Below are 22672 nucleotides of genomic sequence, written 5' to 3'. Positions count from 1 at the left end.
AGCAGAGTTCTGTCTTCGTTATTCAAGTCATAGTACGTTGGTGAGATTTGCCCACACAAATATCAGTGTACAGTCCGGGACACCAGTCAGAAGATCTGAGGTTGAGTACTGAAGATCTTCACGTGGAGACGGAGCAAGCCATCATCGATTCTTGATTGAATCAACGAGGTGGCTAATTCTGTAGTAAGCATGTTTTACGGATTTTATATGCTAAAGCATGTTTTAATTCAAGTTATGAGCATGATACATGTGATAATTACGCGAATAGAATTTGTCTAAATAATCTGCTAAATAGATCAAATTTATGTGATTGGATTTTACGCACGCTTCCGCTGCCAACCCCTTCAAATATTATTGGTCAAACTCCCTTGATCGGACATACGATTCCAATAGAATTGTTATCAGTTGACTCAGTTTCATGAGTAATGTACAATCAAAGTGAATGGCGAAAATTCGAATTGTTATCAGTTGACTCAGTTTCATGAGTAATGTACAATCAAAGTGAATGGCGAAAATTCCTAAAGATGAACAATTTAATCCAATCATTTACTTCATTAAACACACATAGTACTTTTAGATGGCTTGATTTTATTGAATTAAATATAACCAGAATTTATGAATTCGAATCTCAGTGTTTCTAGTTTAGACCTTTGCAAAATATTTGCGTAATCAAAATTTACAAATTATTGCATGAAAATGAAATGTTACCGACAATCTTTCGGTTGTAGCAATTAAAATAACTTTAATTTCAGCCGATTCCACCTACCCCATCAACCACTATGCAACATTTATTTGGAGTACCTTCGACATATTAACTCCCACTTGTAGGGATATTAACTCGGGTACCTTCGACATATGAGTTCATCTTTGTTGAATGTTTATTTTTAGCAACTCTTCTACAACTTGAATTAGCACTTGGAAACCTATGTTTATGCAACATGTTTCAGATCATTAGGTAAGAAAAAATCAAAATATATGAAGTGGATTCGAAGAAGAGAAAAAATAAGATACCAAAAGTTGTCATTACAACAACAAAGATGATGATGCCTAGTGGTTGCAATAAGAGTTTTTAAACGAGATATTTGTAAATGTTTGTTTTGAATTGACAAATGAGTGATCTATATGGTATTCCTCCAGGCTCCAGCCTCCAGCTATTAAAGATCGAGTAAAGAGTTAAATTGTTGAAGTTGCAATTGTCGAGGAGCCACTATGTCTGTAGTTTGGCTACTCTTTGAAAGTCGGGTATACTTCTTGATATTCGACACACACTAAATCCTATTATCCAGATCCATAAATGCGGATATTGGGTACCTGATACCTGAAGGCGTATCGAGCCAGTGTCATATATACTTAATACCAATATCCGTTTTACAACTCTTATGCCCTTGACATCATAGTTTGCCCAGGTTTATATAAAAATAAAGAAATAAAATTCATTACGCATGCATTTAATTAACACCCTACAACTAGAACGTATTTGTACATGCATAGAAAACATATTGCACATGATTTCTAAGGGGAACAATCAAACAAAACAGAACAAACCTTATATTTATCTCGAAGGATTGGGAGATGACTTGCGCTTAGACGCATGTAGAATTTTCAATTCAACCTTAAATATTATGACCCATTTCCCACAAAATTAATTCTTAGTTATTGGATGAACAATATGGTATGTGGGAATATGTCAAAAGATAGTAGGTTTAATATTAAAGATCTCTCATATAGATTCGTAATACATGTTATAGAATGACTTGAATATTCACCTTCAACATAAATCGCATATGTAGTTTTCACATGTAAACAACTTGTGCAATTTTCTTAAAATTGACTTAACTTTCGTCAGGGACTCTGATTGAGGCGTGCAAAATATGCATGCGAAGTTCTTTCAAAAATGAGAAGTTGTATTAGAGGCCCCGATAATATAAAAAATTGTTTAATGGGGCAATTCGGGCCAAAAAGTTTGTGTTAAATATTGGTGATGGACTTTCATTGGGCTGGTTTTATCTTTGGCCCATGTGTTGCTGATTTGGGCTTGGCCCAAAACTTATGCCTTCCACTCCAGATGCTGCCACGTGTACTCCTCACTCGGATAATGGCTTTCAGCCGTTGGATTGTGGTGTGTGCTAGTTATGTGAGTGAGTCTTTTGCTTTCTCATTCATTCTATACACTTCACTCTCTCTCTCTCTCTCGGATATTCTCTCTCTCTCAGAGTTCTTCACTCTCTCTCTTTTCCTTTCTGCTCCGACGAATCTCCGGCGGTTTTCTTGTTATCTCACACAGTTACACGTGTTGTAGATCCTATAGTTGTGCTAGAGAAGGCAACCACTTCGGTTGCTGGGGTTTGGTGAGAACTAGGGTTTCTTGTTCGGAGAGTTTCTGTGTGAGTTTGTTCTCAGACGGTTTAGATCTGGTGTTGTTGAGTCGGTTAGAGCTGGAATATGGAGTGTGAGGTTAATCACTGGTAGATTCAGTCATGCTCCTTTGGATATGTGTTCTGGAGAATAGGCTTGTGTCATCGGCGGGTGGCTGAGCCGTAGATCTATTTTCTTTGAGTTCTTTCTGCATATTTCTTGTTCTTGTGTAACTGTCTTCGATCCGAGAGGATCCTTCTTTTGTTACTGATAAGTTGTTTGAGTGTGCAGGTTGATGAGACTTCAAGAAGTGTGGTGACTCTATTCTAGTTGTGTTAGCTAGATTGTTCTTTTGTATTCAAGTTTCTTGTAAATCTTGAATTGTAAATCAGTCGCATGGTTAGAGTTTGAGTGAGCTCTCTAATGAAGAACAAAGAGGTCTTGGTTTATAGTAAATCCGACCCTAGTCTGATCCCTACAGTGGTATCAGAGCCACAGGGGGACTAGGTTGGCACGCCAAGTCGCATAAGGAGGTGGGCAAGTGGAATCCTCCTTCGAGAGGGGATTCACTCTGGTAAATTGGTTGTGACTTTCTTGTTTTACGTTTTCTGTAGTAGTGCCATCTTAGGCTTGGGTTATTACTGCTGGTAGTTAGTTATTGGCAAGAACTTAGGGTTATATGCTTTCTTGTGTTTGTTTGTTGCTTCTGTTGTTGTTTTCTGGTGCTCTGTGCATCTGATCTCTCTTTACTTGACCACCAAGCACTGATACTGCCAAAGTGACCCTCTGCGCCCTCCAAGAGTGAGTGATTGCGAACTGGGATAGCCTTTGCCAGTGTGCTCGTGACAGTCAGGGAATTGAGATTGGTTCTCTGTGAGAAAGTGTGCTTTAAGTGTTCTTGCTACATGTTTGTGTGCTTTAAGGTGTGTAAGGCTCTGTGTGTTTGTCTTGCTTCCTGTGCTCTTGTGAAAATCTTTGCAAAAATGACTCAGCCTGTTGGTCTGATCCCTTTCAATGGTAAAAATAATTTTGTGATCTGAAAACAGAAAATGAAATGTGTGTTGATTCAGCAAAAGGTGTTTAAGGTTGTGGATGGTTCCTTACCTGAGAATACTGCTCAAGATAAGATTGATGAGATGATGAGTTGGCTAGAGCCACTATTGTGTTAAATTTGTCTGATTCTGTGATTAGAAAAGTTGATAATATAGAATCTGCTTCTGAAATGTGGAAAAATCTTGATTCTCTGTATACTGAATCTTCTATGTCTTCTAGGATGTATCTGCTTGAAAAATTGTTCAAATTTAAGCTTGATTTGACTAAGGACATAGATGATAACATTGATATATTCCAGAAGCTTGTGCAAGATATTAAAAGATCTGGTGATAAAACCATAGATGAATACACAAGTATAGCGCTAATGAATGTCATACCTGATTCCTATAGTGATGTTAAAGCTGCCATTAAGTATGGCAGGGATTCTGCCCCTCTGGATTTGATTGTTAGCTCCTTAAAATCTAAAGAACTTGAATTAAGGGAAAAGACTGCTGATAAGAGTGCTTTTAATAGAGCTCAGAATGTTATAGGTAAACCTCAAACTAGAGGGGGTAAGGACTCTAATAATGCTTCAGGTGCCAACTCAAATTACAAGAAGAAGAATAGATCTAGGTTAAATAGCATGGATCCTAAATCTTTCAGAAAGTGTTTCAATTGTGGGGAAGTATGGCACTATAAAAAGGAGTGCACTAAGCCTAAGAAGAAGAAAACCCCCAATAATGACACCCAGTTGGAAAATCTTGTCAATGTGGCCAAATATGGTGCTGATAATGAATGTGTGTTCATGGTGCATGATCTGATGTATATTAATGCTTCCCCTGCATGTCCATTCACTTCAAATGATTGGCTTTGTGATTCTGGATGTACATATCATGTCAGTCCTTTTAAGGAGGTTTTCTCTGAGTTAAAGCCTGTTACTAATACCTATGTGTCTATGGCTGATGATAAGAAATGTGAAATTCATGGTATAGACACAGTGTGCTTAAAGTTTGATAATGGTTTTGTCCTCAATTTGAAAATTGTGAGATATGTTCGTGATCTTTGCTATAATTTGATGTCTTGCACTGTTTAGAAGCTGCTGGCATGGGGGGAAATGGGGGGAGGGATGCATGAAAATTTGCAGAGGATCTATGTGTCTTTTCAAGGCCAAAAAGAAATGTGGCTTATATGTCTGTAATGCAGTGCCTCTTTCATGTTAAAATGCATATGCTAATGTGGTTAAGAGTGATAAAACTATGTTGTGGCATGATAGACTTGGACACATGAGTGAAAAAGGCTTGAATATTCTGAAAAAGGCATGCTATATTGTCTGATTCTGATGTGCAAGGTAGCTTACCTTTTTGTGACACCTGTGTGCTGGGTAAATAGCACAGGGTTTCTTTTCCTTCCCCTGTGCCTGCTAATGTGAGCAAGTGTGTTCTTGAGTACTTGCACATGGATGTTTGGGGTCCTGCTTCTGTGTCTTCTCATTCTGACTCTGTGTACTTTCTGTCTATCATTGATGATTTCTCTAGGAAAGTTTGGTGTTTTCTCATGAAGCATAAGTATGATGTCTGTGATAAATTAAAAAACTGGAAAATCTTGATAGAAACTCAAACAGGTGAAAAGATTAAAGCTATCAGAACAGATAATGGGCTTGAATTTTGTAATAAACAGATTGATGACTTGTGTGTTGCATATGATATTAAAAGACATAAGACTGTTCCTTACACACCCCAACAAAATGGAGTGGCTGAAAGGATGAATAGGACTTTGCTTGAAAAAGTTAGATGCATGCTTGCCAAATCTGGTTTATCAAAGAAGTTTTGGGGTGAAGCCTTATTGACTGCTGCTTATCTGATTAATAGGTCTCCCTTTGTGTCTCTTAATGGACAGTGTCCTGAGCATGTTTTTACTGGAAAATATTTAACTCTTTCTCACCTAAGAGTGTTTGGCTGTTCTTCTTTTGTGCATACTAAGTCTGACAAACTTGAGCCTAGGTCTAGGAAAGTTGTCTTTCTTGGATATCCTGAGAATGTTAAGGGTTATAGAGTCTGGCTGAGGGATGAACCCGGGTTCAAGGTCATTATAAGCAGGGATGTTGTCTTTAATGAGACACAATTCCCTTGCTTAAGGTTGACCACTGACCCATCTCCACAACCTGAGGACAGTGAACCTCTTATGGAGGAAGAGTCCATAGTACCACTCACTGATGTGGAGAATCAAGATGATACTCCAAGTGAGGTGGAGCAGCCTTTCTGGCATACTTATCCAGTTCTTACACCTGATGAGACACCCCATGAGGGAGAGTTAATTGATGATGTGCCCCAAAATGTGAATAACAATTATGTGCATGCTAGCCCTATTAGGCATAACTCCCCTGCTCAGAATGTTTTGCACAGTCAAAATGCTATTGATAATACTGACTTGAGCAATTATGTGTTATCTAGAGATAGAACTAGAAGGCTGAATGTGTCAAAACCTACTAGATTTGTTGGCTTGGTTGCTCTTATTAATTTGGCTTTCAATGTGTTTGAATCTGATGGGGATGAACCCCAGTCCTATAAGCAAGCCACAAAGTCTAAGTTCTGGAATCAGTGGCATAAAGCCATGTTAGAGGAGATGCATTCTCTTAAAATCAACTTTACCTGGATTCTTGTTCCTTTGCCTCCTGGAGCATCTGTGGTTGATTGCAGGTGGTTATACAAGCTGAAAAATGAGGTGGAGGGCCTTAGGTACAAGGCCAGATTAGTTGCAAAAGGGTTTACTCAACAAGAGGGGGTAGATTACAATGAAATATTTGCTCTTGTTGTTAAATTCACTACTGTCAGATTGATGCTTGCCTTGTGTGCTCATTTTAATTGGAAGTTAAAACAGATGGATGTTAAAACTGCTTTCTTGCATGGTGATTTAGATAAACCTATCTATATGAAACAGCCTGAAGGCTTTGTTGATCCAAGTTCCCCAAATCATGTGTGTTTGCTGAAAAAGACCTTGTATGGTTTGAAATAGTCCCCTAGGCAGTGGAATATCAAGTTTAATAGTTGTATGCATAGGCTGGGCTTTGTAAGAAGCACCTTTGATGCATGCTTGTATGTTAAGAATCTTGAGTCTCCTGTGCATGTGTTCCTTTTGCTGTATGTTGATGACATGCTTATCATGGGTCCCTGTTTGAAAACTATTAAGTCTCTGCAGTCTGCTTTAAGTAAAACTTTTGACATAAAAGACTTGGGTGATGCTCAGAAAATCTTAGGGATAAATATTTTCAGAGATAGAAAGTGTTCTACCCTTGTGCTGCATCAAGAACCCTATGTGTGCAAAGTGCTTAAAAAATTTAACATGTTTGATGCAAAACCTACTTTAGTACCTTTGGCGGCCCATTTTGTGTTGAGTAAAGATCAATGCCCTCAAACTAAATCTGATATTGATGCTATGAAAAAGGTTCCCAATGCAAATGCTATTGGTTCAGTGATGTACTTGATGGTAAGCACTAGGCTTGACATTGTTTATGTTGTGTTATGTCTTAGTAGGTATATGTCTAATCCTGGTCCTGTGCACTGCGAAGCCTTGAAATGGCTTCTGAGATATCTGAAACACACTGGTAAATATGGCATGTGTTATTCTAAGTGTGATGAAGGTGTTACACTAACTGGTTTTGTGGACTCTAACTATGCTAATGACAGGGATAAGAGGAAGTCAACTACCTCCTATGTGTTTACTGTTTGCAGCTCTTGTGTTAGTTGAAGTCTCAATTGCAGCATATAGTGGCTCTGTCCACTACTGAGTCAGAATATATTGCTATCACAGAAGCAATGAAAGAGGCAATCTGGTTAAAGGGAGTTCTCTCTGAACTTAAGTTTGTGAAGTTATCTCCTACTGTGTTTTCTGATTCTCAGTCTGCTATTCAGTTATGTAAAAACTCAGTTTTCCATGATAGAACAAAACACATTGATGTAAGGTTCCATTACATTAGAGATATTGTAGAAAAAGGTGAAGTATTTCTTCAAAAGGTGCATACTGATAAAAACCCTGCTGATATGGGGACAAAAAGCTTACCAGTTGAGAAACTCCTTTTTCTGCATAGAGTTTTTGCATTTTGATATAGGATAGGTTGCATTTCCCGGGGAAAGACCTCAGTTACCTTTCTACTGTGGTAAGGGTGGTAGGTGACTTGAGGCAACAAGTCCTCCTAGACTAATGGGTTTTCAACCCTCTGGTGTCTAGAGGCAGCTTGGTGGTTCCCAAAATGCTAGTGAACTTTGTTTTTTGGGGCTGAAGGGGCTACCTTGTAGGCTGTGATGATTTTACACCTTAGCCATTTTGGTGCATGCTGGTTTCCCAGAATGAAGTCCAAGGTGGAGTATGTTGAATATTGGTGATGGACTTTCATTGGGCTGGTTTTATCTGTGGCCTATGTGTTGCTGATTTGGGCTTGGCCCAAAACTTATGCCTTCCACTCCAGATGCCGCTACGTGTACTCCTCACTAGGATCATGGCTTTCAGTCGTTGGATTGTGGTGTGTGCTTGTTATGTGAGTGAGTCCTTTGCTTTCTCATTCATTCTATACACTTCACTCTCTCTCTCTCTCTCTCGGATATTCTCTCTCTCTCAGAGTTCTTCACTCTCTCTCTTTTCCTTTCTTCTCCGACGAATCTCTGACGGTTTTCTTGTCATCTCACACGGTTAAACGTGTTGTAGATCATGTAGTTGTGCTAGAGAAGGAAACCACTTCGGTTGCTGGGGTTTGGTGAGAACTAGGGTTTCTTGTTCGGAGAGTTTCTGTGTGAGTTTGTTCTCAGACGGTTTAGATCTGGTGTTGTGGAGTCGGTTAGAGCTGGAATCTGGAGTGTGAGGTTAATCACTGGTAGATTCAGTCGTGCTCCTTTGGATCTGTGTTCTGGAGAATAGGCTTGTGCCATCGGCGGGTGGCTGAGCCGTAGATCTGTTTTCTTTGAGTTCTTTCTGCATATTTCTTGTTCTTGTGTAACTGTCTTCGATCCGAGAGGATCCTTCTTTTGTTACTGACAGGTTGTTTGAGTGTGCATGTTGAGGAGACTTCAAGAAGTGTGGTGACTCTATTCTAGTTGTGTTAGCTAGATTGTTCTTTTGTATTCAAGTTTCTTGTAAATCTTGAATTGTAAATCAGTCGCATGGTTAGAGTTTGACTAAGCTCTTTAATGAAGAACAAAGAGGTCTTGGTTTATAGTGAATCCGACCCTAGTCTGATCCCTACAGTTTGTTTATGGGATTTAGGCAAAGGTTTACCACGTGGAGAAGCGCAAGCCATCTTCCGATCTCTGGAGATTGTTAGATGTTAACATTCTATTTAATTAACCATTGATCTCTAGAAATCATGCGTAGGTTTAATTATATGCATGTAGTTTAATATTTTCTGACTCTAGGGATAAGCTTAAAACAAGTCTATGAATTTTGATTCATTTATCATAGTTATACTGGATTAAAGAGAAAGATTCTTTAGTGCATTTGCATAATATCCCAATCATTATGATTTATGAGCCATGGTCAAAGCCTAGGTAGTGCACCCACCATGAGCTTGAGTGGAATGCAATCATAAATTACACGCTACATTATTTTTCTCATGAACAATTTATGTTAAGCAAGCAATTATCATATAATTCAACCTAAAATAAATAATTGTACACACTCCATGTAAAATTTGTAGAAATCAACTATATCGGGCTTAAAACAAGATCGTGGGCCACTACAGTGAGCTTAAGAATAATTTGAAAAAAAAATCAAATTTCGTATTGTTACAGGAGTATCCACAATGGCGCCCTTCAACGCGGAATTCCCACCGGCATGCGAGAATTCTGTGGCTAACGTCCGCCATTGTGCGTGGAGGGCACGGACACGTAATTCTGAGGAGGACGTCGCAGTTCCGTGGTTTTACGCGGAATTCTGCATGGAATTCCGCCTGACGTCCGCCATTGCGTTGACTGTCACGGAATTCCGCCCGGAATTCCCGTTTTTTGCATTAAATGTTTTTTATTTTCTATAAATACATCCCGTTGAACTTCATTTCATTCGCACCACGTGTTTTAACGAGTGCCCCTCTCTCTCTAAATACATTTCTTTCGAATCAGCAATGGAGCACCACGATAGAGATTCTCTCGCCTCGAGCGAGTCACCCTCATTTTCGAATCAGTCGATGTCCCCAATGTCGGGGATGCTGCCCCAATCTCAGATGGCACCGGGCATGATGTCGGGGTACTACAACATGTACCCGCAGTGGTATGCGATGATGTCCTAGATGCCCGGGGCGTGTGGCAGAATGATGCCCCAGATGCCGGGGATGGTGCCCCAGATGCCCGGGATGATGCCGGGAATGATGCCCCAGATGCCCGGGATGATGCAGGGATCGCCTGTCGCTACGGGGGGAGTAGGCCGGGGGCTCCCCAATCGCCGGTGGACAACATCTATCGGCCCTTTTATCGATTTACTGTCGACGGACAACCCGGTGAGTTCTCCTCTCGAGACTCAGTTCTCCGGCGTCGACACGTTCTCGTTCGAGGAGTTGGGGCTTTCTCCGGTCCGGGAGACTCCCACCGCTGCATCGCCGGCGACAGCTATGAGGGGGAGGTCAGGGCGAGGGAGGGGTAGGGGATGGGGCGTCCCGGGGTACGCTGGTGACATGGGGGAGGGATCCAGCGGGACCAAGAGGACCGTTTGGAGCATGGACGAGTGCATCGCGTTGGCGAAGGCGTGGATCAGTGTGGTGGAGGATCCATACATCGGGGCGAACCAGCACATCGACCGGATGTGGTGGCGCATTAGCTAGAGCTACCTCCAGTTCAAACCGCCAATGGGGAAGCCCCACAACGCGGAGCAATGCCGGAAACAGTGGGATCGGTTGAAGAGGCCGATTAGCCGATTTGCCGGCCTTTACATAAACAACCTCCGCTCGGCAACCAACAGCATGTCTGGCGAGGATGTGAAGTTGCTGGCTCACCAGCAGTTCCCCGACATCGAAAAAGGCTTCGGGGAATTCAAATATTGAGATGTGTATCTCGTGGTGTAGGATTCACCCAAGTTCACTGCGGGAGTGGAATCCGGCTGGCCGAAGCGGGCGAGGATCAGCGCATCCGGGAAGTACAGTAGCAGTGTTGGTTCCACTGAAATCCCCCCCGCCGAGGCAGAGTTCCCCACTCCTACATCATCGGCCCGCCGCCATCGCCCGATTGGGCAACGGTCCGTGGCGCGTTTGTCGAGGGAAAGCACCAGCGGATCCGCCGAGGCCCAATCGGCAGCACCCACCCAAAAAGAGCCGGATCCCGAGAACCCCTCCTATGCCCGAATCGCCGCACACGACGCCTTGTTACGTGCGATGATGGAATGGCGCCAAGCGACCGACCCCCACTACAAGCGGAAGCTTAAACCCATCCTCAACGGTATGTGGCGCGATTTGGGGTACGACGCGATGTCCGAGGGCGAGGTGGCGGCGGGGACGTTTTTATTTTAGTACTTTTTTTAGTAAGAAGCCGAGGAGTGAGAAGCCGTTTTTTATTTTAGTACTTTTTTTAGTAATTATGTATTTTTTTAATGAAGTATGTTTTTTTTAAATAAAGTGATTGAATTTTCTCTCTATTTGTGTCAACATTTTAATTACGTAGATTGTTTACTTTCGGAAATTCTTAAATTTGTGAATTTGTGAATTTTTTTTTATTGTGGGAATTCCGTCGGGAATTCTGCGGGGAATTCCACCACTATGCAGTGAGAATTCCGTATGGCGTGACAGAGCAGTGGGAATTCCGTATGACGTAGCAGGAGGTGTTTTTGGAAATTCCGCGGGGAATTCCGTCGGGACGGGCGTACCACTGTGGATGCTCTAATGATATGTCATATCCTTTTTTGTTTTAAAAGCACAAACGCAATCTTGTCCAACGATTTTAGCTTCTTTCCGTCATGGTATTGGTTATTATTTTTCGTATTTTAATACTCCCTCTGTCCCGTGTTACTTGCACTATTTTCCTTTCTGGGCGTCCCAAGTTATTTGCACTCTTTCCATTTTTAGTAAAAATGATCACCTATAGTCGCAATTGTTGACTTTGCTATACACTCATTGCTTAATCTCCGTGCCGAAAAGCAAATGTGCGAGTAGCCCGAGACAAGGGAGTAGTTACTTATTTAAAAAAAAATCAAAGCTATCTAAGTTTCAGGGTATTTTTTTGCTTGAATTTTCCATAAAGTTTATGATACTTTTAATGAAAATTTATGATCCCTGAACTTGTACTCCAGTATTACATTTAATGACTTTTACACTCGTGTGGAGAGATATAGCAAATCCATATCGATATTTGAACTTGCTTTGATTGCCGCGTGTTTTTATTACGATCCCTCAACTAAAAAACATTCATTACATAACAATTGTTATTAATATTAAGAAACTTATTAACGATCGTAATTACAACCTTCTCGATGATTACCAAAGAAAGCGCGTTTCCTCAAATTTGACGATTCAACGCTTTCTCTTGCGGTTCTAATCCCAGTAGCCTTGTTGACTAGCGAGCCAAGACGAGCTTGCCGTCTCCATTTACATAGAAAAAGACGCATTGCGGAATTTTCTAGCTGTACATTTGTGAATTTTTTTCTTCCGTGAGGTTTACAATGGGGAGAATTTTCAAAGTCAAAGAAGAAGAAAGTGTGTTCCAATAATTACACAGCAGCAGCAGCAGCAGCAGCTTCCCCCACCCTCTCTATGATCGCCTAATCTTCTTTAATTATCTTCCCCAAACCCCTTCTTTGATTTTAATTTTTTTTTCAGTTTCCAAATTCCAACATTTTCCCTTCTTTTCTTCAAATCTCTTCTTCTTTTAATCTTTCCGGTTTAGTCTGTTGCGTGGTAAAACAGTAAAGACTCTTGTGAAGTAATGAACGCGAGTAATCCGTCGTCAAGCGCAGCAGGAGCTGGATCGGCCGATTCGACTGCGCCTAGAAGGAATTCCAAGCGACCCAAGTGTATAATTCCTTACCTACTACACCTTCTTCTGTTTCAATTGGATAATGTATGTTGACTTATCTGTTTCTTTAATGTAAGATGAATAGGGTTTATATGAGTATTAGGCTTAGTCTTCGATTTCCAGAATTCAAAGAGTAAAGCATGTATACACATCATTTCATTTCAATTATGCGTATGTTAAATTTCCAGATGTTATTTTGGAAACTGATTACGATCTGAGAATCAGAGAATGCTACCATGATTTGTCTCTAGTGATACTGAAATACATCAAAAATCATTCAGTTCAGATACTTGTTCTTACAAGTTACAACCATCTGGCAACTAGCTTTAGTTCGGAAATTTAAGTGGGTTTTTCTAATAATTGTTTCTTCAGATTCAAGGTTTACTCAACAGGAGCTTCCGGCGTGCAAACCGATACTTACTCCTAAATGGGTAAATACTTCTGGTTTTGCTGCACATTCTTTTGATACTGTCTGCATATATAGAATATATTCTAATAATGGTGGATGGCCTTTCTCCTCCTTTTACTCTTGGATGCAGGTGATCGGAACATTCTTGCTTGTTAGTGTTATCTTTATTCCCATTGGTGTCGTGTCCCTCTTTGCCTCTCAAGATGTATGCTTCAAATTCACACTAATTTATTTTTATATTGCTCATCACTTCATTTCAGTATGCTTTACTTACAAAATTCCTTATGTTTGGCAGGTTGTAGAAATTGTTGATCGGTATGAAACGGATTGTATTCCCGAACCTTCGAGAAATGACAAGGTTGGATTTATTCAAAGCAATCAAAGCAAAACTTGCCAAAGAACTCTCAGGGTGAGTCCGCTCTTCAGCATGAACGGTTTTTCCATTTGATCATGGTTTGACTATTTTATCAATTTATTTCAGATTCCAAAGCATATGAAGCAGCCGATTTATGTATATTACCAGCTCGACAATTTCTATCAAAACCATCGGAGGTATGTAGTGTGTGGTCCCTATTGTGTGCCATTTTGTCCTTACATCTGTGATTTCCATTGTTTCTCTACCATTTGGTCACCTTGTCAGAATGGTTTTCCTGTGGTTTCTTCATTGGAGTGACATTTGCATGGAGCTACAGGATTGCCATATAAGACTTTAATTTCAAAAGTTACCAGAAATTTTTTAAGAGAAGAATAACTTCTGATAACTGCATAAGCTGTTTAAAACACCTTATAACGCCAAACAAACTCCCTTTAAGTTTTACTTCCATTTTAGTAATGTGATACGAAACAAGATGCCTGTCATTATCCTCTCGGGTCCTATAATTTGATATATACTTGTCAATTTGTCATCATTGGTGCCTGTAATGCTTATAAATATTGCTTCAATGAATTTGATAGATATGTGAAGAGCCGAAGTGATCAGCAGCTGAGGAATAATGGAAGTCTGCAGGAGACAGATGCCTGTAAGCCTGAGGACACCACACCTGGTGGGGCACCTATTGTTCCCTGTGGTCTTATAGCATGGAGTCTGTTTAATGATACTTATGACTTTACTCGAAATAACCAAATACTTAATGTTAACAAGAGAGGAATCTCGTGGAAGAGTGACAGGGAACACAAATTTGGTAAAGATGTATTCCCAAGAAATTTTCAGAATGGAACCCTGAAAGGTGGGGCCACTCTTAATCCAAATCTAACAGTAAGCTTCTCGTCTTTAACATTAGCATGTAACTTTATTGCATATACCAAAAATGGCTCATCCTGCATTTAAGTTGAGAATATTCTTTATATACTTCTTTTCCTGACTGCTCATTAATTATATGAAAACATATCAGATGTGCAACTCATTAAATTGTCAATTCTTTTATCAACAACACAGTTTTCAGGTAGACATAATGCCATTAAAATGTTTTTGCAATCCCAAAATAAGTTATTTCTCCTATCCTCATCATCTTCCAAATTACAAAATCTGTTATCTTACTAAAGCAGTCCTCAATATATTGTCTATCTTGTGTTGGTTTGTAATACAATGTACCGAGATCTTGATTTCTCGCCATAATATCACCGACACTTTTTTACTATCAGAGTTTGTTACTGCTTCCTGGAGACCTTAGTTTCAATTGCTTTTGACTGATCTCTCTTGTGAATGTGATGCCATGTAACAGTTGAGCGAGCAGGAGGACCTCATTGTTTGGATGCGAACTGCTGCACTTCCCACTTTCAGGAAATTGTATGGGAAAATAGAAGTTGATCTTCAACGTGATGAGCTCATAAACGTGACATTGGAGAATAATTACAATACTTACAGTTTCGGTGGCAAGAAGAAACTAGTTCTTTCTACCACAAGCTGGCTAGGCGGGAAGAATGATTTTGTTGGCATTGCATATCTCACTGTTGGTGGACTATGCTTTTTTCTGGCCTTGGTTTTCCTACTTATTTATCTAATTAAACCAAGGTGTGATCTTCTGCCCTATCTGTGATAATCATAACTTCTGCCCTATCTGCATTAATCATAGTATCATACGAACGTGGTGCGAGTTTTATGTTATTTATATTTCATTCAAGTAAGTGATTTATCAAGGAGGTTCATAATTTCTGCATGAACATATAACATGTCTGCCCATTTTTGCATGGCATTTGCTTTTGTAGACATTGTTGGTGCAACTTCTCCAATATCCATTTCTTTATCATTCTTCCATTTCACACTGATCTATATGTTTCAGGCAACTTGGAGATCCTTCTTATTTGTCGTGGAACCGGAACTCGAGCGGTCACTAAAGCTTTTGCTATCAAAATATTATAAAGCCTTGGATCTCTTCCCCAGTTAGCTTCGGGCAAGACGTGTGTATAAACCTGGATAATAGCCACTTGGAACATTTGATGCATATTACGTTGTATGAGTTGAATTTATGCCAGTCATGTAAATCTAACCCAATTCTATTTATCGATTGTCTTGTTTATTCCATCTACATGTTTCGAAGCAATATTACAGCCAAAACTCCTAAACACAATCAAAAGACACAGTGCAGAGCATGCCGTTAGTGATTTTTGTTGGCAGAAACCCAAACACAATCAAAATACAGAATACAGTTACTAATCAACCCATTCTTCGAGGATTCCATCCCCAAAGATTTGTTTGAATGATGTTGGAATATAAAATGTGATTGAACTAAATATTTGATATTGTTTATCCATTGAGTATTAATTGGATTATATCAAAAGTCTTGTCTCAAATCTTGGATACTGGGAGCCAAAAATGTATGATTTTCAACTAATTGCTGCTGGACATCATTTTTTGCAACCAAGTACAAAGAAAGTGAAAGCATTTTAGACATGGGAAACCAAGGCAAGAGATGATCAATTCGACAAGTATGAAACTGATGATGCGCAAGCAACAACCTTTAAATAAAACATATTTCAAAGTAACAGATAAAAGTGATGGTACGTTACAAGTTTGGCATTGGATGTCATATCAAAATTTAAAAGGATTTCTTCTCATAAGAGACCAACCCATGGATTCCGCCTTCAACTTGCGCTGCCCCAGTTCTTACCTGTAGCAGTAAATTGAACAAATCATTCATTTTCCATATTCATAAAAATGAAAGTTTTGAGAAAAATAGAGAGGGCAAGGAATATATGCTAACCTCTAGCCTTAGCACGCCGGACTGCAGGAGGTCATTAGCGGACTGCAGGGAGGAGGCACCAAGATCCTGGAATCCCTGTTTCACAGCTTGCATTGTGTAGGGTATGAACTTCAGCACAGACCCTTTATCAGCCACTGCTCCAACTACACCCTGAGCTATTTTAAGCTTTGCTGTATCACCTAAGTATCGGGAATCACTCCCTTTCGTCATTGCTTCAAGGGATCCCATACCTCTGTATTTTTTCACTCGCCGACCACCCTGAATACAAACGATAACAGGATCTCCAATTAATGATTTATCATCCAGATTAGCAAGAAACAAGTATTCCTAAAAATCATGTTGATATATTTTTTAAGCTTTGCAACCAAACATAAAATAAATGAAACAAAGCTTTCCCCAAATGCAAGAAAAACCCACTAACAATAGCTTCATGTTAGTCACTAACAAGTTAATCAAACATGCTTCATGTTAGTCACAAACAAGTTAATCAAACATTCACAATAAACCTTGCAAAATTTTAGTTAAAGTAAGTAATTTTAAAGCAGTTTTTAGCTTTACCTGATATTCGTAAATACCAGGAGCTTCATTACTTCCAGCTAAAAAGCTACCCATCATCACAGTTGATGCCCCTAAGGTTAAAGCTTTCACAATGTGCCCCGAGTTTGATATTCCACCATCAGCAATCACAGGCACAGAACTCGCAGCCGCAATTGATGCAACCTTATAAACTGCTGTTGCCTGAAAATTCAAAACTTCACAAACTAAGAAATGCTAGATTTTGATAACACTAGTAATAAGATAACAACACAGAAAACCTATGAATTACCTGTCCACGCCCAACCGCACATACTTCTTGAGTGGTGCAAATGGAACCCGACCCCATACCAACTCTCAATCCATCCACCCCTGACTGAATCAAGTTTTGCGCCTGATAGGCCGTCACAACATTCCCACCAATCACATCCAGCTCGGGATACTTGTTCTTCACATGCTTGATCATCTCAATCTGATAGATCGAATTTCCCTGAGAACTATCAAGAACCACCACATTAATCCCGGCCTTCACCAGGTGCTCCAACCTCTCCTTGTCTGACTCTCGAGTCCCCACTGCAGCACCCACCAAGAAACTCCCGTCAGACGCCAATGACGGCAGCCCCAGCTTCGGGAACCCCTTAATCCTCTCCACATCTTCACCAGTAACTAAGTTAACAATTTCCTCCACCCCTTCCCCGTTATCCCTCGCCAATGGCACAAATTCAGTGTTATCCTTGGCCAAATATCCCGCAACATCTTCAAAGCTATAACTAGTTGGGAGAGTAATCGATGACTTCGTCATGTACTCAGAAACCCTAGCTTCCTTATCATCCAATTTATCCCAATCAGATTTCTTCACAAAACCTAAAAATTTCGACCTCCGGCTCCCTGACTCGGTAACGAAAATGCAGGGAGCGGAGCAGAACTCGTCGGCGGACAAAATTGAATCCGACGGAGACCTAAATATAATCTCATAGCTAAAAGGTATGTTATGCGATTTAGCTTGGCGAATTAGCGATGCCTGATTAGAGGTGGAGGTGTTATAGTGTACGATACCAATGCCTCCAAGTGAAGCCATGGCGGTGGCCATGGAGGATTCGGTGACCGTGTCCATTGGAGAAGAGACGCAAGGTATAGCTAGGGCGACACGGCGGCTGAGCTTGGTGGAGAGAGAAACGGCGTCGGTGGGGAAGTCGATGTAGTGGGGGAGGAAGATGACGTCGTCGTATGTGTAGGAGTATCCCTGGTTGAACAACCTTGTGGCCGGAAATCCATCATCGATTAGTTGCGCACCGTCCATTGCCGACGAATCTACGCTTGAACTTAATATTTTAGGGTATTATAATAGTATAAATGAAGCGTTGGGGAGTTGAACGTGCGGTCGCTGCTCGGAGAAGCAGCGGCGCGGTGGAGTTGGGCGATGGAGTACTAGGGTACACTTGTTGCAGAGGATGGTGGTTAAACGTAACAATTGACAAAAAAACTAGCAGACGATAAATATAAGAGGATAATCAATAAAATAAGTGAGTTTTTTTATAAAAAAAATATTCAAGTCATTTACTTATATTAGATTAATCGAGTTGATTTTAGTTTGGATTGGATTAGATTCAATTTTAAATTGAATTAGTATAACAAGTAAACATATTAATTTAATATAGATTAATCAGCGTATAATAGGATTTACTCAAAAAAAAAAAAAAGAATTTACTCATGGGTGATATGATCCCAATTGGTCTGACATAGCAAAAACCTGAAATCTCCTTCGATGTGCAAGAAAGCAACGGCAGGCAGTGGCATTGGTGATATGATGTTAGTCTCATCAAAGCCGCACGGAAGATATATATCCTCCAAAGATGAAAATCGGGTGGCCTTCGGGGCTCACATCTCTATCCTCCTCTACTCCGTGCTTATCACAAAGCAAGGCAATCGACTGATTCGTTACACCAGCCACATCTAAATTAGATGCACCATGATCACCCACTTCGTCCACTTCTATTTCTAATCTAGAGTCCATTAAAAATGAACTTCCCAGATTGTCACTATGTTCCTCCACCATCTCATTCTCAGAAGAATAATTGAAATCTTTAGCATTATCAAATGAATATTCCATATGAGCATCCAAACTCGGCAAATCAAACATTTCTGCTTCTTGTTCTATCATTTCATTCGTAAACGAAGCGTACTTCGAAGAATGTGTATGTGAGAACTTGTTATCACTAACTAGTGAATCTGTCGCACTCCGGCTCTGAAGCGAACAAAGACCAAACAACCTCTTCTATCTAAATTGGGCCTCGAGAATAGCTTTCATCTCAGGAGCCGAACTCGTATTCGAGCACCTGTCGACCTTCCGAGAAATATTATGAGAGAAAGATGACATCATCTCCCAATATAGATCTTCACTTTCATCCCTACCATATGATATTGATCTCGAAAGAAAAGCTTCATCTTTTCTCATTGAGCTTGGGACAGGCTGTGCTGCTGAATAGACATGACGAGGCGGATACCGGCGCGGTGGTGGCGGTGGCCAGCCGGTTGAGGGCTGCTGGTCGAGCCACGAGTAGTGTTATGTGGTGGAACATCGCCGCTGCACATAAGAATTTTGACTAAAATAGGACCGTGGTATTCTCGGGCAATCTGGCGGATAGCTCCACGCACGGTCTTGGCCCCTATCGAGTTCCTGTAGGTAGCGTTCCGCCGGTCTATCCCAACTAGAGCGCGGTCGATTCTCTGGCCGCGAGCTATAGGGTGCAGCCGCCGTGCCTAACTGCGAAAAGCGGCCCCCACGTTTGATTGACTCGAGGACAGCCCTACCGGCATCGAAAATCCCCACCACGCTCTCTCCGACTGTGGTTGAAGGTCCAGGGGAGATCCCCGTCGGCCTTCCATCCATTACGTTGGGAATCAACATCTGCATCATCTGAAAAATAGGGTGGATCCGGGTCAGGGATGCGCGGCGACTCCAACTTCCCCAACCGGAATTCCAATTGGTCTAAACGAGCCATAATTTTCTCAAACCCTAGCGACGAGGGGTCGCTTGTCCCTGCAGAGTCGCGAGGTCGGTTGCTGCACTCCGGGGTTTCGCGCTGGGGTACCCACGGTATGCTGTCACCGGGGGGGTTGACCGCTGGAAAACGGCGCGATGTATCGCCGACCAGAATCTGCGTGTTGCCGCCGGTGAGGAGGCCGGCTGGCGGAGCATGGTCATCGGCGCCGTCCATGTAGAGTACGCAATGAAAGCACCAGTTGTTAAGGTATGTCTTTCCTTAACGATCGGAATCCTCACAATCAAGAAACGTGAACCGAAGTGGTCGAGCGCCCAAGAGGTTTGGGTCGGTGATGCCTCCGGCCGAAGGGGTGCTGAACGCGAGAGAGATTCTCGTCGGCAGCGGGTAACGAGGTTTCTTGATGCACAATTCAATTGAGCCAAAATAATATTTTCATAGATTGATTGACTAAATATTATGGAAGACTCCACACATATTATAAATATGTGTGGATACAAAAAAGATATGATAATCTCTAAAATATCTCAACAAATTAATAATCCCTAAAGCTAAAGACTCGTATCAGTGTGTGTGAGTTTGTGGATGATTCATTGGTGAATGCTATGTGTAAATAAGAGAACATGGTTGTGATGTCGTTTTTGAAGCGTGAATATGTGTTGAAAGCATGAATATGTATGTGTGGATGAATGATAGACAAACCCTAGTTTGTAAATGTTGAGCATGAAAACTGTGGTGTTCGGACAGTAGGTTCCAATGAGTGTTTGGCCGACCAAACGATCTTATTTTGGCACGAATTTTTAACTGAGTGAAATATTAAGTGTCTTCTGTGTTGTGTCAAAATTTCAGCCTCTTTTGACAAAAGATGAATATTTAACGAATTTTTCAATTGAACTGCGCAGTCTTGTCAGAATTTGTATTCTCGTCCAGTGAGTTTCGTTTTTGTTTTGACCGACCTAAAGATGTGATTTTGGTGTGGATTTTTAACTGGATGAACCTTGATGTGTCTACTGTGTGGTGACCAAATTTTAGCTTCAAATGATATCGGATGGATTTTTAATGATTTTTACAAAACAACTGCGCTGTTCTGCCAGATTCATGTCTTGATTGAAATAGTCTTGTTGGCAAGTTTTGAATGAAATACATGATACATGTGTGAGTAAGAACTTATCCTATGATGTGATTATCTGTTGCACGTTGATGTATGCCAAATGGTTCGTTTCGTTTATGATGGTGAACGTTGGGATGGGCAATATAAGAAAACGATGAAAGGAACGATAGGGCATGCATGAGTAATGTGTTGATAGAAAACTGATTGTGTTGTATTATGTGGTTATGATGTTGATAAGGGTTGTGCGTACGTGGGTACGAAGAGTAAGGATTTCAATAAAGTTGTGAACCGTGTTTGTACGCAATCGAGGTGGGCTTTCTTTACTAAACTCTTTTACGTTTCAAAAATATGATTGTGGAGCTATAAGGGTGGTTTAAAGTGTTATGCCATGCCATGTTTGTTTTGATGTTGAGATTGTTGTCTGATGCCTAGTTCGTTTGAGCTTGCTCTGTTAGGCTATATGGCTATGTTGAGATTGTTGTCTGATGCCTAGTTCGTTTGAGCTTGCTCCGATAGGATATAGGGCTATGTTGAGATTGTGTTTGATGCCTAGTTTGTGAGTTCCCTCCATTAGGCTATAGGGCTATGATAAACGAATTCGGGTCTGAGTAGGGCTGCAAACCCTATCAGGCTGTGTACACAGGTGGGATTGTGAGCCGTCCTTGCTAGTTGGCCGGTCTCGTGGGCGAATAGTGTGGCCACACTTTCGTCGCACTATGGTAAGAGGTTGTGAATGATTGGTTGTTGAGAAAGTGGGGAGATTGTTTTGCCTGGCCAGGCTATGAAACTGTTTTTTGTGATACTCGATGATATTTCTTTTCTAAAATGTTAAAACTCGAGTTCACTATGGTATGGATGACATAACTTTTATCAAGTATTTTGGCGTGTGTCCACTGAGTATATCCAGTACTCAGCCCTGCATATGTTTTCTTTATGTGCAGGTTGAGCGGTGATGTTGCGGCGGATGTTGAGTCGAGCCTTAAGAAATTCCGGATACATCGTGTCTTTATACATAGACGTCTCCCTTTGACTCTCTTTTATACTTGTTTTTCCGCTGCCGTGTTTGAAATTAATTTCTAGAAGTCTTCCGCACTATTTAATACTATTTTATGACATTAAGTATTTTGAGACTAAAATCTGTTGCTTAACTTTTCAATAAACTAAAATATTTCTTTTTGAAGTTAATTGGGTTCTTCATATTTGCGTCCCCTTTTATTCCCCACTCCTTAGTCCCTCCCATCGTCACGTTTTCCCCGTCTTCACTATCCTTAGTAAGGGCGGTCGTGACAAGATTCTTTCTCTGCATTATTGATCCTTCCTCACAGCTGATGTTAGAGTTGAATTAGGATTACCGAATATTTGCCGCGGCCGATGGCTTCGTAGGATTACCGAATATTTGCCGCGGCCGATGGCTTCGTAAATGTGGTAGTGATTCATGCTTGGCCTTCTTCAAATCTGTGCGACAATCAACACTTTCTGTGTGATGGATGTGTGCGTGTGAAAGAGAGAGACACACAGAGCGGGTGATGAGAGTTGCTGAAATTCAAATTTGGGGAAATAGAAAAAAGTAGTGGGCCTTAGAGCATCCACTATAGGAGAAAGGGGGCGGACGTCTCGGAGGGGGCGATCTATAGTGGGCAGAACGTCCGCCCCGGGGCGGACGATTCAGAGTAGGGCGGACGAGGTAGCTGCGGGAAGGGGGAGAGGACGGGGCGGTGGGGGATAGGCGCGCCGGTCTATAGTGGGGCGACGACCGGCGCGCCTTAGCCCCCTCGAATTTTATTTTTATTTTTTTTTCAAAAATATCTCCTATAAATACCACTCATCCACCCTCCATTTTCACCATTTTCACACACTCTCCCTTCATTCACTATCTACACTTTCACTCTCTAAAATGCACGGTGGAGACGACGATTAGACGGTGGCTGCGTTTTTATTTGTATTTTTTTTGGACGTTCACCGTATAATTTTACATTTGCAAATACAACGAATATTCGGTCTCGATTATCTCGTTTCATAATTATTTCAATTCCGCTGATTTAAAAAAGAAA

At 41.0% G+C, this 22672-nt stretch overlaps 2 protein-coding genes across 2 annotated transcripts; one reads left to right on the top strand and one right to left on the bottom strand.

Annotated features, from left to right (window-relative positions):
* Nucleotides 1–11932: 11932 nt before the first annotated feature.
* On the top strand, nt 11933–15295 carry LOC121746185 (ALA-interacting subunit 1-like). Its single transcript, XM_042140107.1, has 8 exons — nt 11933–12363; nt 12738–12796; nt 12905–12979; nt 13070–13183; nt 13256–13326; nt 13729–14029; nt 14496–14785; nt 15054–15295. Exons 1-8 carry the CDS (start codon nt 12276–12278, stop codon nt 15106–15108), a joined length of 1053 nt encoding a protein of 350 aa, XP_041996041.1. The 5' UTR covers nt 11933–12275; the 3' UTR covers nt 15109–15295.
* Nucleotides 15296–15708: 413 nt separating this feature from the next.
* LOC121745119 (inosine-5'-monophosphate dehydrogenase 2-like) lies at nt 15709–17994 on the bottom strand. The gene is made up of 4 exons (XM_042138906.1): nt 16801–17994; nt 16533–16712; nt 15975–16232; nt 15709–15881 (listed from the first exon to the last, which is right to left on the bottom strand). Exons 1-4 carry the CDS (start codon nt 17806–17808, stop codon nt 15810–15812), a joined length of 1518 nt encoding a protein of 505 aa, XP_041994840.1. The 5' UTR covers nt 17809–17994; the 3' UTR covers nt 15709–15809.
* Nucleotides 17995–22672: the final 4678 nt, after the last annotated feature.

The sequence above is a fragment of the Salvia splendens genome, chromosome 8 (genome assembly GCF_004379255.2).
Source record: "Salvia splendens isolate huo1 chromosome 8, SspV2, whole genome shotgun sequence".
In the NCBI taxonomy this organism is placed as follows: Eukaryota; Viridiplantae; Streptophyta; class Magnoliopsida; order Lamiales; family Lamiaceae; genus Salvia; species Salvia splendens.
This window is presented reverse-complemented; position numbering and strand designations above follow the sequence as displayed.

Excerpts from the sequence above, each read along its gene's own strand:
- LOC121746185 (XM_042140107.1), top strand. The coding sequence starts at position 12,276 with ATGAACGCGAGTAATCCGTCGTCAAGCGCAGCAGGAGCTGGATCGGCC. Across the intron at positions 14,030-14,495 it reads CTCTTAATCCAAATCTAACA|TTGAGCGAGCAGGAGGACCT; the intron begins GTAAGCTTCTCG and ends GCCATGTAACAG. Across the intron at positions 14,786-15,053 it reads ATTTATCTAATTAAACCAAG|GCAACTTGGAGATCCTTCTT; the intron begins GTGTGATCTTCT and ends TATATGTTTCAG.
- LOC121745119 (XM_042138906.1), bottom strand. The coding sequence starts at position 17,808 with ATGGACGGTGCGCAACTAATCGATGATGGATTTCCGGCCACAAGGTTG. Across the intron at positions 16,713-16,800 it reads GTGCGGTTGGGCGTGGACAG|GCAACAGCAGTTTATAAGGT; the intron begins GTAATTCATAGG and ends TTGAATTTTCAG. Across the intron at positions 15,882-15,974 it reads CCGGCGTGCTAAGGCTAGAG|GTAAGAACTGGGGCAGCGCA; the intron begins GTTAGCATATAT and ends TTACTGCTACAG.